Raw genomic sequence first — 16,834 nt, forward strand, 5'->3', positions numbered from 1 at the left:
TGTTGATGCACAATCAGTTAGGATTCAGTTAAAGCATGTGCGGGCAGAGTGACACTTGCCGTTCCACAGAAACACGAGGCTGCTGATTCTGATGTGACTTTGTCCCTACCAACCTAGCCCCACCCAGCTAGCAGCATGCCATGCACAGCAAATCAAACTTATACCTCTCTATTTTCTCTGTTTCTCTGTTTGTTCTGTCTGTCCGTCTTTGTCTTGTCTTGTTCTGTACCTGGCCCTTGTCTTTCCTTACAGTCGTTGTGAACGCTTGCTTTGCAATCAGACTAGCGAGTGCCTGGCCTCGCCTTTGAGAATAACCTACTACCACCTCACCTTTCCCACCAACATCCCTGTGCCAACTAACGTCTTTCGCATGGGCCCGTCCAACACCGTGCCCGGAGACCACGTCCAGATTGCCATCGTCGGCGGCAACGAGGGCAGCTTCTTCAGCGCTCAGAGAGTACCCTCTGGTGGCGTGATGGCTGTGGTGCAGCCCATCACCGAGCCGCAGGACTTTGAGCTGTCTCTGGAGATGAGACTGCTGCGTTACGGCATCACCAGCACCTACCTAGCCAAAGTCTTTGTGTTTGTTGTCCAGGAGCACCCTATAATGCCGTTCCAGAGTAGAGAGTAGTAGCATAGCAACAAAAATAGGTCTGTAACGACAACAGCAAAAACAGAGCAAACACTGCCACGATAAGCAAACACCAACACAGCTGACGTAGACCTAAAGCCGCATAGCTGTCATTTGTCTCCTTGTTTTTGTTCCTGTTGTGTTTTTGTGATTACTGTAGCTTATTCCACGTATTCCCCAGCAAGACAGGCCAAATGTAATGTACTCTGTTGAGGTATGGCGTTTGAATAGCCACTAGGTGGCACTCTAGGGCAGGGTATTGAGGTAGTTGCCTGGGGATGCCTATTGATTACTGTACAGTATTGTGAATGATCATTTACATGGTGTAGTCCTAATATTTTATTGTTGATTTGTTGAATAAATTGAATCAGACGTTCAATCCGTATCTATTTTCTAACATACAGTATGTTTGTGGACAGCATCAGATATCTCATTTTGAATAGGAGAATTACATAGCTGGGGGCACTATGACCTGTAACGTAAGTATGCAGTTAATGTATGGGGCAAGAGTATGTGATTTGTAAACACATATTTTCAGTGGCACATCTGTTTGATTGAACTGTGATATTCCAGTAGGTGATTATCAATGTTTTATATGGCGTATTAGCACTGTCAAGTCATGGTTGATTTGGTGGAAGCAGTTAATTATTGGATGTACATACTTCTAAACCGGTCTCACATCCTGCACTAGCCTATTGATATTTTAGGAATAATGTGAAATGCACAGATAGATTCTACTGCGTACTGCGTGTATAAAACCAAGCACACAGTGAATCAAATACAAGGCAGGGTAAGTGACAGGTGATGGGACGCAGTCGTGGAAGACAGGGAAATATGTCCAGCACACAGTATAAATAGCCTGACGTGCCGTTAGGCCACTAGTCAGAGTCTCCCTGGGCTGTGGCTTAAAATAACTGTAAATTCATGTGTGGGTACCAGGTTCCTCCTGACCTGTCAGAGCAGTAAGGATGCACCTCTCTATTGGGGATATCCTTCAAATAAAAAAAACATGGCGGTCGGGACACAGCTACAGAACACTAGGTTTTCTTCTTTACTCTGACACTGAGTTATGGGGATCTGGGTTCTGGCCGGTGGTCTGAACAATTTGTGGTGGAGCAACATCACCGCTCGGAGAATGAATGATGCCCTGCTGTATTTGTGTTGGGGCGTTATCAATCTACTGACTATAAATAATAATTACCCAGAAAACTTTGCAGCGCTTGACCAGAGGACTTCCATCCCATCCAACAGTCTGTTTTCCTTTCTGGTCTTGAAGTATTGGGGTTTTTCTGTAGGGCTGGGTCTCTCCGGGCCACGTGAGCTGTAGAGAGAGATGAGAGGCCGGGGACGCAAGGGCCTTCCTGTGGCACACGCACGCACGCACCCCCCCCCCCCCCCCCCCCCCACACACACACACACACACACACACACACACACACACACACACACACACACACACACACACACACACACACACACACACACACACACACAGAGGCCATAATTAGCACTCTTCTCCACTTGCTGTCTTGTCTTTGATGTACCCCGCTCTGTGCGAGGGGCAGTTCACCCTGGGTCATTATAATCTCGTCAATTTACTTTGTGGCCCAGCGGAGCAGAGCATTCGCCCTGTCCTCCAGGGCCTGCTCTCTCCTCTCGCTGCTGCAGGCCGAAGTATTATAAACTTGGAGAACATTTTGTGGCTTTGGCCTGGACCAAAGCAAAACTTGGACCCAGCCGCTAATTGCTAATTACAAGCCCCTACCCAGTGGCGGCTTTACTTTTTGTCAGGGGCTTTTCCCCTCTCTCCATGTAAGGAGCCGTGCAACCCGAGCCAGGTTCTGGCCTGGGGTTGAGCTGCAGCCTATAGGTCCCACGAGGAGAGATAATGAACCACTATGTAGCTACATTATATATTATACTGGAGCAGTGGTGGACGTTCACTGGACCTATACATGTTACTCTTGGAAACCAGAGCCAAATCATGTAGGCACTGGCCAGCTACTTACAGGGTGACTTACATTGCATAAACTTCTGTTTGAAGCCCATCCACACGAGACTATATAAGCGGCATACAGGGTATTTTGGCTGTTTAGACTAGGTTCATGGAGAAGCTGAGTTCATTGGGAAGAGCATGATACATCCTCACACTCCACCACGCTGAGGAGATAACAGCTGACGTTGAGTTGTAGAATTTGTTTTGATATGTTTCGTAACCAGGACCTCTCTCGTCGTTTCCAGGGCATTGATGATTTAAAGACGGGGCTCTGTCCCCGGTGCTTGGTGGTGAAGAAGCAGTTCCTCTCAGATTCCAGTACAGGCTCCTGGCAGTGTAGCGGCCCTGTAGTTGTAGGTATGCTGGTGGGTGGCGTTTGTTTCAGCGGGGTCTCCCCTTGAGCTGCCACTGATTAGACTGTGAAATAAACAGTCTTAAATAATGGGATGAGAGCAGCTTGGAGCGCTTGGGAGTTGTCTAGTCATGTTCTTCACAATTTAGGAGACTTTTAGAACCCCCCTCGTACCATAAATTCTCCACAGAAGATTATCAGATACGAAGCCGGGGACACACGCTCAACAAATCCAAAATATTTTCCCGCGAGCAGGTCGTGCATCATTCTCCCATCTCCTCTTAGTATTTCATATTTCACTCCTCTTCTCTCCGCAACAAAACACAACCGGTGGCATCAGAAACGAAACCATCAACGTCTACCAAAGCCTCCAGCAGGCAGCTACAATCTGCCTGCTATGTGATCTTTGGCCGTCATTGTTTTATTATTTTTGCTAGCCACATTCAGTACCATTGGTTTTTTGATGTCGAACACTATACCCAGCATCCCCCGCTGTAGTCGGACAGATCGTGTTTGTGTAGCGGTCGTTTCACAGGCCCTGCTGAGTTCTTGATTGTGCGGTTGTACTTCTCCCTTTGAAGAGGATGCCCTGTCATTGTGATCACCAGGGGAGGAACTGAAGGCGGTTGGTGCCTAAAGGCTTTTTATAGTCTCACCCCTAAAGGTCAGAGGCTGTGTGTGTTTTTCTTCTCTTAGCAGGGCGAGGGTTGAGCGCTCAGACACCATCCGCTGTGTGAAGTCCTGCCAGCCCAACGACATCGGCTGTGTCCTGGACCCCGTACACTCCGTCTCCCACACCGTCATCTCCCTGCCCACCTTCAGGGAGTTCACCAAGCCAGAAGGTAGGGGCGCAATCTCAGACACTTATTTGGATTACAGCTAACTTTTTTTTCTTCATACCCAGTGTTTTTTTTCACTGCATGTTATATAAAAAAAATACTTGCAAGTGTAGTCCTTTTTATGTTACCTCTTGCCCAAAATCAGCCAATGCTTAAGAGTGTTGTTGACAGTGTACTTGTAACGTCCTCCCAAACTCAGTATATATTTGAGCTGTGTTCATTCAAAGCCTGGGGAGGAGGTTAATGTACTGGTAACACTATCAAGTATTGGCTAGCCGCTAGCCCAAAACCAATGACTAAGTGTCACTTAGGATGGATCTGACTGACTGACCACTGTAATCACACACAGACAAACCGAGACAAACTTAGTCCTACATGTGGTGCATGTTTCAGACACACTCATCCTCAACTTCATGGGAAGTTAAATCCTTGTTGTTTCTCATGAGCTCCTCGTCGGGGTGTTTAGGAATTGCAGGCCTCCAACTGAACAACAGCACTGAACACCCATTTGCCCCGTCATAACCTCCTCTGCACACAATAAACCCAGAGCTCAGCCGCCTCCCATTTAATTGTCTTCCCCCGAGGAGAAGTTGGCACGAGCTTGGCTGTTTCAATCCCAGCCTGATTATGAGGGTTTAAAGCTCTGTAAAGCTCTTTTGTCTCTAATTGTTATCTTCTTCCAACAGAGATCGTTTTCCTGAGAACCATGTCGCCGGCGCACTCCTCCCCCCAACTCAGCTCTGACATTGTCTTCGACATTCTGGAGGGGAACGTCCAGAACTCCTTCGACATCGTCAAGCGACAGGAGCATGGCATGATTGTGGGTGAGTGGAAAGAAAGAAGGAGGGAAGGTGGCTAGGAACAGATTGTGGGTGAGTGGAGCAAAGGGATGCAGCTAGCTAGGCCATGCGTCGCTTGACTTGGGTATTACGGTATACGTAACTCCTCAAATGACTAGGGACAAATAACAATAGCAGGAGACCACTATGGGTTCTCCCTAGTCCCGAGGCCTGGACGGATGGATATTTAATTTGCTCTGAGACCCCCCAAAAATGTGTGGTTTTCTGACCTAATTTCGCATTACGAAAAGGCTTCTTTTTTTTCCTTCTTTTTTTTAACCAAACGCATATGTGTCTCCATGTGAGAGCAGAGTGGGGAGGAGAAGAAAGAGAAGCCTTGGATTGAAAAGCATGAAATTCTCCGTCATAAGGATGCTCCTGTGACATAAGTACATCTGACACGCACTTCTAATAACATTTGCACTCTGGTGGCATTTGGGAGCTGTCAGCGTCTTCTGTGGCCCTTTATGTCTCCCTCTAGAGAGCTGTCCTTTGGGTTGTCCTCGGAGACCAATGAAGGACGGCTTTCTCTTCTTTCTCCACCAAACATTTGGCGTCAGTTTGTCCCACTCTTGTGGGAAAGCACCATTTAATGAACTTATTGACCGCCATGTTTTTTCCACTCCTCTTAAGCAACAAAGCCCTTCTTCTCCCTGACAGATTATTGTGGCTACGATGTACAGAGATGGCCTTATACTTTTGCATATCAAGCAGTCTGGATGTGCATAATATATTTCCATGTGCGTGTGTACATGTCTATGACTAATATCAGTCCTTATACAGGCCTTGAGACAGTCATGGACACTAGTGGCAATCAAGGCTCAGATCTAAGTCTGTTTATGTAAAACAGAGAGGAGAGGAGCCCTAATGGGTGTGACTACATGTGGAGCCTCTGTAGTTTAGGAGCCCATCCCTCTACTGTGGCCTCCACTGGTCTGGTGAGGTTCCAGCGCTGCTCACTGTCTCTGGGGGAGATGAACCGAAGCCTGGCCCCAAGAGGACGGGGGTGTACCGGTGACACATAGTTTGGCCGTCTTGGATGTTTTGGCTCTGCGATGGGAGGATGGCGGGATGGGGACAGTGGGAGAGAGAGTGAGAGATACACACTGTGCTGATGGATGAAGGGATGGCCTGTCACTACATACATCTGTCTCTTCCCAGAACTGAGCAGGGAAATAATGGAGAGAGTCTGCCAAGCAGTCATCAGCTCATAGGTTATGGGCGCACGCAAGGTCTCACATTGCACACATACATATGTGTATAGTCACACAGACACACAGGTGCCCACACACAAGCGTACACGAACATAACTCGAACAACCACGCAATAGAGTACAGATACCGTCTATGGAGTTCAGTGGTTATCGTGTCATTGCTTTTGGGGGTATAAATGAACTATCCTTTGGTATTTGGGACTTACTTCACCACTCCTCAGAAGTTAAACTGCGTGCATGTATGCGAGAGAATGTGTGTGACTTGCGTATGTGTGAATGTGTGTGTGTGTGTGTGTATGTATGTGCGTGCGTGCCCAATGTGTGCAGAAGTAATCTTAGGCCCTGTGATTCATGTGGTTAAATGTATTGTTCATTTCCCCCACTAGCCCTCAGTGTCTCGCGGAACATTAGAGTTCTTTACTGACTACCACATGAAAGGCCTGTTTGTGAGGAGCCACTTCTCTCCCAAACTCTAGGATGCTTATTGGATGCAGCTCTCACATGTTAGCCTTAGTCGGCCATGTTGACGTGCTCTGCTGACAAAGGCATGGGTCAGTGACCGTCTGCTTTGAAGTGTCCGTGTCCGTGATTAGCTATAGAGTTTGCTTTATTCAGCTCAGTGGTGGTGCTCTGCTCTGGTTCGTTTGGCTACTGACTGTGGCTTAGCTCTGTAGCTAGCTGACGTGTAAACTATCTGTACGAGTTGCGTATAAATCTACTTTGTGAGTGAGAGGAAAGTCCTCCTTTGTATTCACCAATAGCGCTTTTAATAGACTGACCACTTTGACCAGGGTAAAACCATTTCAGTTTGGTACACTGCTACTTTGGGGAAATGATTCTGAGTTGGGGCTCTGTTTCACACAGTGACGCACAGTCTCACCCACTCTCACACACACACACTGGCTATACAACGAGCCACACACTGCGAGAGAGCCGCACCACTCTTCTCTAGTCATCCATCAGTGTCATAGGAGAGGTTTTCCCAGCTCTGTCACGTCTGGGTGACAGCCTTGACAGCCAGCCGCATCTGTGCAAACACAACAACCCCCCAACGCTCGGGAAAACATGATCACAACCAATTAAACACTCACCCAATCCAATGTCCTGGAGCCCAGCGACTAGCCCAGCACCATGTACTGCCATGACCGCACAACAGACGCTGTGTGGTCGTGGCAGTACGTGGTGTCTTACGCCACAACAGGTAGAGATAAAGTAGATCCAGCTTGATGGTATGTCATGACTGGCACATCAGATGACGCATATTCGGAAAGACAAACGGTGAAGGAAGAGGTATGCATTACTGAGACGATCTTGCACTATCACACGTGCACTTCTGATTTGGTCAGATTGAGGACGACGTCTGTTTGAAGGGACATGATAGGATGATTGATTCTGGCAGCCAGCAGGTGGACTGCGGAGCAACTCCATTTAAAAACAAGGGTTTTGTGGTTCTGTGGTCTGCAGCACAGGGAGCAGGTGGTGGTCCAGAATCAGGGGCTTTCCTCTGCTGCAGCTTGTGGTGATGGTAGTGATGTGTGTGCCCATGTGTGTATATGTGTGTGTGTGTGGTGTGCTACAGATTGACGGTGGTCTTTCCAATGGTCTTCCATGGTGTTGGTGGTTCCACTTGTTTGACTTCCTCTCCCAGGCCATGCTTTCCCAGTGGGACTACTATTGTTTTAACACCACTCCCAGTGAACGCATGGTGTGGATGGACTGAGCTCACGTCATGCTCATGTTAGCAGGCAAAGGTAGCTATGGCTTGGCTGGGGCTGGTACTGAGGGTGGGACTGAAGATGAGAATAGGGATGGGGCTGGGCTGGAGTAGCAACATGTGATCTATATTAGAGAAGAAAGAGGGTGGGAGTAGCATCTCCAGATTCTCCACAGAAGGGTTCAAAGCTTTCCTTCTGGCCACCATGAGTAGGGAAGTGAGCAAACCATCGCAGGGATAGTTCCTAAACCTCATCCTTTGGTGACGCTAGTATCTTCCGACAGTAGGTCTAAACCACCAACAATGGTCCCTATAAAGCTTCCCTGGACTGGCCAGAGGGCCCAGAAGCCACAGCTTGATTCCAACCATTGTAGAGAGCAGGTAGAAAAATGCTTGTGGTTCAATTCTTCCCAAACAATTTGGAATGCCTAATTTTGATGTTATTGGCATGGAGATGGCGGGCTGTGAAGGGAACCATGGAGTAAGTAACCTGTCTGTGTCTGGCCAAGTAGCCTACTATATGTGGCCATGGATCAAGATGTCAATGGAGTCTTCCACAGTAGCTGGTGTAATTTGGGCGTGGTGTGTCAAATATTAGCAGAGTGTTACTGTGGAAGAGTGGGGCTTGAGGCTTAAGTCTAGGAATGTGTCTGAAATGGCAGCTTATACTGTATAGTGCACGAGGGTGATTCCTGACTAAACTAGAACAAAAAAAGACCATGATTTTCTGAATTTCACAAAAGTCCTTTGGAGGAAGGATTGTTCACATTTATTTGACATTTGTATCTTAAAGCATAATTGAGAAATAGTTAATTAAAGTTTGAATATTTGTGACATTTTGGCCTTACCCAGGCCTGCTTTAAAACTCCATAATGTTTAATCGGTAGGTGCTACAAAGCTGTTGGTGTCATATGACACTTTAGCGCTTGCTATGTAATATGAGTATTATTTTTATTTCAACCACACATTTCTTACGTACATTTATGGAAATTGAAAAATATTAACATGAATATTGAAAATATACCATTTCAGATTTGGCTAATTCTTCAATATAGTGTTTGAAATAAATATAATCTACATGTATATCAAAGTTCCTGAGTGGGATCTATGCTAGTTTTAAAGTTACGGCCCATTTTATACAGAGAAATTGGCATAGTAGGCAATGTAACCAATCACAGCTCTCCTTTTATTTGTATCAGTGCTCATCCATCATCGACCATTTTGAATCCATTTTCACATTCACTGTGTTGGTAATGGATCATAAAAGTACCAGAGATCCCACTCTGGAACTTTGATATTCCCATAGAGTATATAGAAAAATTGGCCAAATAAAATGTTTTCAATATTCATGTTTATATTTTTCAATATTCAAAGATGCATGTAAGATTTTTTATTGAAATAGAAATACCACTCATATTACAGAACAAGCAGAAAAGCTTTATCTGACAATAACAATTGCTTTTTTAGCACCTACAGATGAAACATTATGGAGTCTTAAAGGAGGCCTGGGTAAGACCAAAATGTCACAAATATTCCAAAACCAATTAATTATTTCTCAATTATGCTTTAAGATACACATGTCAACAATCCTTCCTCCAAAGGACCCTTCTAAGGATACAACTCCCCCCAAAATCATGATCTTTTTTGGTTCTTCTAGTTTCATGAGGAATCATACTAGTCAATAGGTTGCCATTTCAGGCGCAATCTAGTTGATGTGTTGTCTTTGTGTGGTTCGTGTGGAGCTGACGACAGAACTGTGAAGGGTAGGGTGATAAGCAGAGAGCGGGAAAGGAGAGCAAGAGAAAGAGGGAGATAAAGAGAAAGAGAGAGTGAATGAGAGAAAGAGAGAGAGGCTGTCTGTCAGGGGATGATCATGAATCATGACATGGCATCAGCAGGCCCCACAAGAGCGGGCCAAGCCCATGAAGAATCCCTGCCTGCTTGCTTGCCTGTCACTGAGGGGATTAGTACAGCTAATCAAAACAGTGTCTTCTCCACCCGACAACCCCACAGCACAGCCAAACACACAACGCCTTCTCTTCCCCGAGTTGGTCTACACTGATGCTAGATATTGTCACACACACATGCGCCCACAGACTGTATGTAAGCTTGCATGCAATATTGCACTCTTCTGCATACGCCTGTACATACAGTATGCCTACACACATCCTCACACACATACTGTACCCACACACATTGAGACACCATGGATTCTTACTGTAAGTGTATTACAATAATTTGCCAGACAGAGCTAACTAAGTACTTGTCTCCCTCTCCTCTGCGCTCCACTTGATTTGTATACAGTTGTTCATCATCACTCCCTACTAGTATCTCCACAGCCACGCAGCTGTTTATTTCAGCTTTATTTTGATTATTTATATTTGACTAATTTATTACCACTTCATGTCAGTGGAGGCTCCTCAGAGGAGGAAGGGGAAGACCACCATCCTCAGTGAATTTCATAAAAATTTAAATTGTAAAACATTAAAAAAGTTATCCTTTTTTTGATAAAGCTAAATATATATAAATACTAAATATAATCACGTCACCAAATAATTGATTAAAACACACTATTTTGCAAAGAAGGTTGACAGTAGCCTCAACAGAAATTGATGATAAAATGATTGTGGGGGCTGTCTTGTTAGACTTCAGTGCAGCTTTTGACATTATCGATTATAGTCTGCTGCTGGAAAAACGTATGTGTTATGGCTTTACACCCCCTGCTATAATGTGGATAAAGAGTTACTTGTCTAACAGAACACAGAGGGTGTTCTTTAATGGAAGCCTCTCAAATATAATCCAGTTAGAATCAGGAATTCCCCAGGGTAGCTGTTTAGTCCCCTTGCTTTTTTCAATTTTTACTAACAACATGCCACTGACTTTGAGTAAAGCCAGAGTGTCTATGTATGCGGATGACTCAACACTATACACATCAGCTACTACAGCGACTGAAATCATTGCAACACTCAACAAAGAGCTGCAGTTAGTTTTAGAGTGGGTGGCAAGGAATAAGTTAGCCCTAAATATTTCTAAAACGTAAAGCATTGTATTTGGAACAAAACACTCACTAATCCCTAAACCTCAACTAAATCTTGTAATAATAATGTGGAAATTGAGCAAGTTGAGATGACTAAACTGCTTGGAGTAACCCTAGATTGGAAACTGTCATGGTCAAAACATATTGATGCAGTAGTAGCTAAGATGGGGAGAAGTCTGTCTATAATAAAGCGATGCTCTGCCTTCTTAACAACACTATCAACAAGGCAGGTCCTACAGGCCCTAGTTTTGTCGCATCTGGACTACTGTTCAGTCGTGTGGTCAGGTGCTACAAAAAAGGACTTCAGAAAATTGCAATTGGCTCAGAACAGGGCAGCACGGCTGGCCCTTGGATGTACACAGAGAGCTGATTTTAATAATATGCATGTCAATCTCTCCTGGCTGAAAGTGGAGGAGAGATTGACTTCATCACTACTTTTATCTGTGAGAGGTATTGACATGCTGAATGCACCAAGCTGTCTGTCTAAACTACTGGTACACAGCTCGGACACCCATGCATACCCCACAAGACATGCCACAAGAGGTCTCTTTACAGTCCCCAAGTCCAGAACAGACTATGGGAGGCACACAGTACTACATAGAGCCATGACTACATGGAACTCTATTCCACATCAAGTAAGTGACGCAAGCAGTAAAATTGGATTTAAAAAACAGATAAAAATAGCACCTTATGGAACAGCGGGGACTGTGAAGCAATACAAATATTGGCACACACACACACACACACACACACACACACACACACACACACACACACACTTAGTACTATAGTTATGTGGTAGTGGTAGAGTAGTGGCCTGAGGGCACACAGTATGTTGTGAAATCTGTGAATGTATTGTAATGTTTTTACAATACATTAGCTGCTTTGCCAGCAGCTAATGGGGATCCATAATTCATAATAAATACATATACAAACAGCACTCTGTAGGGTAGCACCATGGTGTAGCCGGAGGACAGCTAGCTTCCATCCTCCTCTGGGTACATTGACTTCAATACAAAACCTAGTAGTCTCATGGTTCTCACCGCCTTCTATAGACTTACACAACTTCCAGAGGACACCCTCCAGACTATTAGAACTATTGCAGTATGAACAGACATGTTGTCCACCCAATAAAATGATTAGAGAATGAATCTAGTATTGAAAGCATAAGCTACATCTATCTAGCACTGCAGTGTATAAAAGAGAGAGACAATAGTTTTGAACAAATTAATTTCTTCCAAAATGAAGGAGAAGCAAAAGAGGAATAGTGAGAGAGATGTCCTCATTTTTTTCACTTCTAGTTACACTTACTTAGCTATCAAATGCAGCTAGCTGGTTTAGCCTACTCAAACACCCTGCTCAAACTGAGGGATGCTATGTTAGCTAGCTGGCTATGACTTTCCATTACAACCCTGGACATTTTCCAAGTCAAGGTAAGCTTTTGGTATTACGAATTTATTGCCACTGGGGCCCACCGGTGTAACTGCTTACTGACTGTACATTGTAATGTTACTGCATGATTGTAGCGGGTTTAGTAATGCGTTAGTTCTATTAGCTATGCTGACTATGACGTTACATTAGCGAATATGGTGAGAACGATGTTGGCTGTGTGTATCAGTTTGGCTTGAAAAGGTTTTTTCGCCTGGTCACATGTAGCTGATGTGTTGTGCATTGAAGTCAACAAGCGAAGGGAAGAGGTGAGAGGAGGAGAGCGCATCGATGCGAGAAGGAATACAACGTGGCTGCTATGTAAGTGAACTGTGTTTACGTGTGATCATGGGTGTATTCATTCCGCAAATTCTGTTGGAAAACATTTCTTAAACGGAAGCAAATGGAACAAAACGGGGATTAACATACCTTCATTTGTCCAATAGAAACTCTCGTTAGCAAATGTTGGACCAATGATTACACCCTATATCAGCTTGATGCAGGCAAGAGTGTGCTAGGCGGTATTGAATGTCACGATCGTCTTCCTGAGAGAGAGAGGACCAAGGCGCAGCGTGTGAAAAATACATCTTCTTTTAATGAAGGAAAAACAAACACTTACAAAATGAACAAAACAAACGATCGTGAAGCTAAACCTGAACTAAGTGCACACATGCAACATAGAACATAGACATAGACAATTACCCACAAACAGCTAAAGCCCATGGCTGCCTTAAATATGGCTCCCAATCAGAGACAACAATAACCAGCTGTCTCTGATTGAGAACCAATTCAGGCAACCATAGACTTTCCTAGACACCTACACTGAACACTAACCCATCTACTCTACTTAACCCCCTAAACCATACAACCACCCTAGACAATACAAAAAACACATACCTTCCCCATGTCACACCCTGACCTAACTAAAATAATAAATGAAACAAAGAATACTAAGGCCAGGGCGTGACAGTAACCCCCCCCCCCCCCCCCAAAGATGCGGACTCCGGCCGCAGAACCTGAAACAGAAGGGGAGGATCCGGGGTGGCCCCCCATCATGGCGGCGGCTCGGGCGCGGGACGAGGCCCCCACTCCACCATTGTCAATACCCGCTTTGGTGGCGCCTCTGGAGCGGCGGCCCTTGTAGAAAGTCCCGGACTGAAGACCATCCCAGAGGGCGCCACCGGATGGATGGGTAGCTCCGGACTGAGAGGTAGCTCCGGACTGAGGGACTGCAGCTCCGGACTGAGGGACTGCAGCTCCGGACTGAGGGACGGCAGCTCCGGACTGAGGGACGGCAGCTCCGGACTGAGGGACGGCAGCTCCGGACTGAGGGACTGCAGCTCCGGACTGACGGATCTGGCTGCTCATGGCTGGCTGACGGATCTGGCTGCTCATGGCTGGCTGACGGATCTGGCTGCTCATGGCTGGCTGACGGATCTGGCTGCTCATGGCTGGCTGACGGATCTGGCTGCTCATGGCTGGCTGACGGATCTGGCTGCTCATGGCTGGCTGACGGATCTGGCTGGTCATGGCTCGCTGACGGCTCTGGCTGATCCTGTCTGGCGGAAGGCTCTGGCTGCTCCTGTCTGGCGGAAGGCTTTGGCTGCTCCTGTCTGGCGGAAGGCTCTAGTAGCTCCTGTCTGGCGGAAGGCTCTAGCAGCTCATGGCAGACGGGCGGCTTTGCAGGCTCAGTACAGACGGGCGGCTTTGAAGGCTCAGTACAGACGGGCGGCTTTGAAGGCTCAGTACAGACGGGCAGTTCATGCGGCGCTTGGCAGACGGACAGTTCAGACGGCGCTGGGCAGACGGGCAGTTCAGGCGCTTTTGGGCAGACGGGCAGTTCAGACGGCGTTGGGCAGACGGGCAGTTCAGGCTCCGTTGGGCAGACGGGCAGTTCAGGCTCCGTTGGGCAGACGGCAGACTCTGGCCGGCTGAGACGCACTGTAGGCCTGGTGCGTGGTGCTGGAACTGGAGGTACCGGGCTAAAGACACGCACCTTCAGGCTAGTGCGGGGAGTAGCAACAGGGCACACTGGACTCTCAAGGCGTACTATAGGCCTGGTGCGTGGTACCGGCACTGGTGGTACCGGGCTGAGGGCACGCACATCAGGGCGAGTACGGGGAGAAGGAACAGTGCGTACAGGGCTCTGGAGACGCACATGAGGCTTGGTGCGTGGTGCCGGAACTGGTGGTACCGGACTGGAGACACGCACCTCAAGGCTAGTGCGGGGAGCAGGAACAGGGCACACTGAGTTCTCAAGGCGCACTATAGGACTGGTGCGTGGTACCGGGACTGGTGGTACCGGGCTGAGGGCACGCACCTCAGGACGAGTGCGGGGAGAAAAATCAGTGCGTACAGGGCTCTGGAGACGCACAGGAGGCTTGATGCGTGGTGCCGGAACTGGAGGCACTGGGCTGGAGACACGCACCACAGGGAGAGTGCGTGGAGGAGGAACAGGGCACACAGGACTCTGGAGACGCACAGGAGGCTTGGTGCGTGGTGTAGGCACTGTCTTAACCAGACGGCTAGCACACACCTCAGGACGAGTATGGAGAGCTGTTCCCAGTGACATTAACTCACCAACACGTTCATTCGGACGGATGCCGTGCCTCATGCACCAAACCAGTACATCCCTCATATCTTTCTCCTCCAATTTCTCCATTAACTCCTTTACTGTCTCTGCGTCACTCACCTCCAAATCCGCCCTCACCGGCTCCTTATGTAAAGCAGGAGGAGTTGGCTCAAGTCTCCTGACTGACCCGACTACATTCCCCGAGAGCCCCCCGCCAAGAAATTTTTGGGTTTGACTTGCGGGCTTCCAGCCTTGTTTCCGTGCTGCCTCCTCATATCGCCATCTCTCAGCTTTCGCTGCCTCCAGCTCAGCTTTGGGGCGGCGATATTCTCCTGGTTGAGCCCAGGGTCCCTTTCCGTCCAATATTTCCTCCCAAGTCCACGAGTCCTGGTTTCTTTGCCGCTGTTGTTGGTTCCTCTCACGCTGCTTGATCCTTGTTTGGTGGGTAGTTCTGTCACGATCGTCTTCCTGAAAGAGAGAGGACCAAGGCGCAGCGCGTGAAAAATACATCTTCTTTTAATGAAGGAAAAACAAACACTTACAAAATGAACAAAACAAACGATCGTGAAGCTAAACCTGAACTAAGTGCACACATGCAACATAGACAATTACCCACAAACAGCTAAAGCCCATGGCTGCCTTAAATATGGCTCCCAATCAGAGACAACAATAACCAGCTGTCTCTGATTGAGAACCAATTCAGGCAACCATAGACTTTCCTAGACACCTACACTGAACACTAACCCATCTACTCTACTTAACCCCCTAAACCATACAACCACCCTAGACAATACAAAAAACACATACCTTCCCCATGTCACACCCTGACCTAACTAAAATAATAAATGAAACAAAGAATACTAAGGCCAGGGCGTGACACATATTTGTCTCTCGACCTGTCTACACCTACGTTGTAAACTTTCATTCATAGGCTAGGTTGTAGCAACCTCAGGATGGGTATAGGGAACATTTGAACATTATGTAGTAGCCTAAACCTATCGCTGTTACATTGAACTAGGTGAATGGAATATGAATGAGAGTCATCCAGTATGCTGTTATAGAAATAAGACCAGTCTCATGAAAAAAAATAGTTCTCCCTCATCTTAAATGGCACCGACTGCCACTGCTTTATGTATATATTTTTGGCCAATACAGATAATGTAATGAAAGGTATCCAGGGATACTGACATACTGTATCCATTTATCAAATATGGATCCAAAAGACATTCACCAGGAAAAGCGCATGTTGAGAAATCAATGTTTCCAGGAAGTCCACCAAATCCAGCATCAACTTCTGTTGTAGGTTTTAATGCTATGTTTCTAGATATAGAGTGCTTTTGTCTAATCTGTTCTATGCTCCTCAGCGGTAGTTTAGGTTACTGTACAAGGTCACTTTTACTACGAGGTGAAGGTCACAATAAAGATAATGTTACTATATCATCAATGCTACTCATCCATTAAACAACCACCGAAAATAGAAAGTCCAAGAAAAGCAGCAATCTTTTCCTTCCAGCTACTGTAGCTACTTTTTCAATGATGTCACAAACAGTGGAGCATGATTGCATGCGTCCAATGGTTCATTTGATCTGTAACTGTGACTCATTGCTAAATGACCTTGAAATACCAAACCACACGAGCTGGCCTTTCAGACTGGGGGTGTTCAGTGCTCACGTCTCCTTTGGAGTGGTCAAGGGACTGTTTAGACAGCCTGGCTGGACTGCCCAACCGTCGGTCAGTTGGTTGTGATCAGGAGCTATACCAAACACACAAGAAAGGCCAGTCAGGCCCGTGCCCTATGGTCCGGTCCCCAAGGGGGTTCATGCTAATCCTATGCCTCTCTCAGAGCGGACTGGGCCTGGGCCGTAGCGTGCTCTGCCTGGCCTTTGTCCAACGGTTTTACAGCACTGAGTATGCATCGCACCACGGCCAGCGTGTCATTATACAATACTGTGGTGAGGCCGACGCATACTTTTCATTTGTTTCTGGTGTTAAACCCGTTCATTTTGGATTTTGTCATACACTTCCTCGCCGAGTTGTAGAAACCAGAAAACCCCGAAATTGTACTGTTTACATGTAACCCTTTAATATTGTATCCCTCGCAGCCTCCTGACATTTGCTTCACTTTGTTTTGTGGCAGTGTCTCCTCTGATACCATGTATTTAACACTTAAAATACCGGGCCTCGCTACCCCCCTTACTACGCCAATGAGCAGC

General features: G+C 46.7%; 1 protein-coding gene across 2 annotated transcripts in view; it reads left to right on the top strand.

Moving 5' to 3' along the window:
• The window catches only part of LOC120066150 (fibulin-1-like), a 62,680-nt gene that overhangs the window by 34,523 nt on the left and 11,323 nt on the right, over positions 1-16,834 (top strand). Inside the window, exons 15-16 of one of the 2 annotated variants that reach the window (XM_039017308.1) lie at positions 3,676-3,821; positions 4,505-4,642. In XM_039017308.1, coding sequence (XP_038873236.1) covers positions 3,676-3,821; positions 4,505-4,642 — 284 coding nt within the window. Of the gene's footprint in view, positions 1-252; positions 1,017-3,675; positions 3,822-4,504; positions 4,643-16,834 lie in introns of those variants that run through there. The other variant, XM_039017309.1, reaches the window with a different exon arrangement.

The sequence above is a fragment of the Salvelinus namaycush genome, chromosome 21 (genome assembly GCF_016432855.1).
Source record: "Salvelinus namaycush isolate Seneca chromosome 21, SaNama_1.0, whole genome shotgun sequence".
Taxonomy (NCBI): domain Eukaryota; kingdom Metazoa; phylum Chordata; class Actinopteri; order Salmoniformes; family Salmonidae; genus Salvelinus; species Salvelinus namaycush.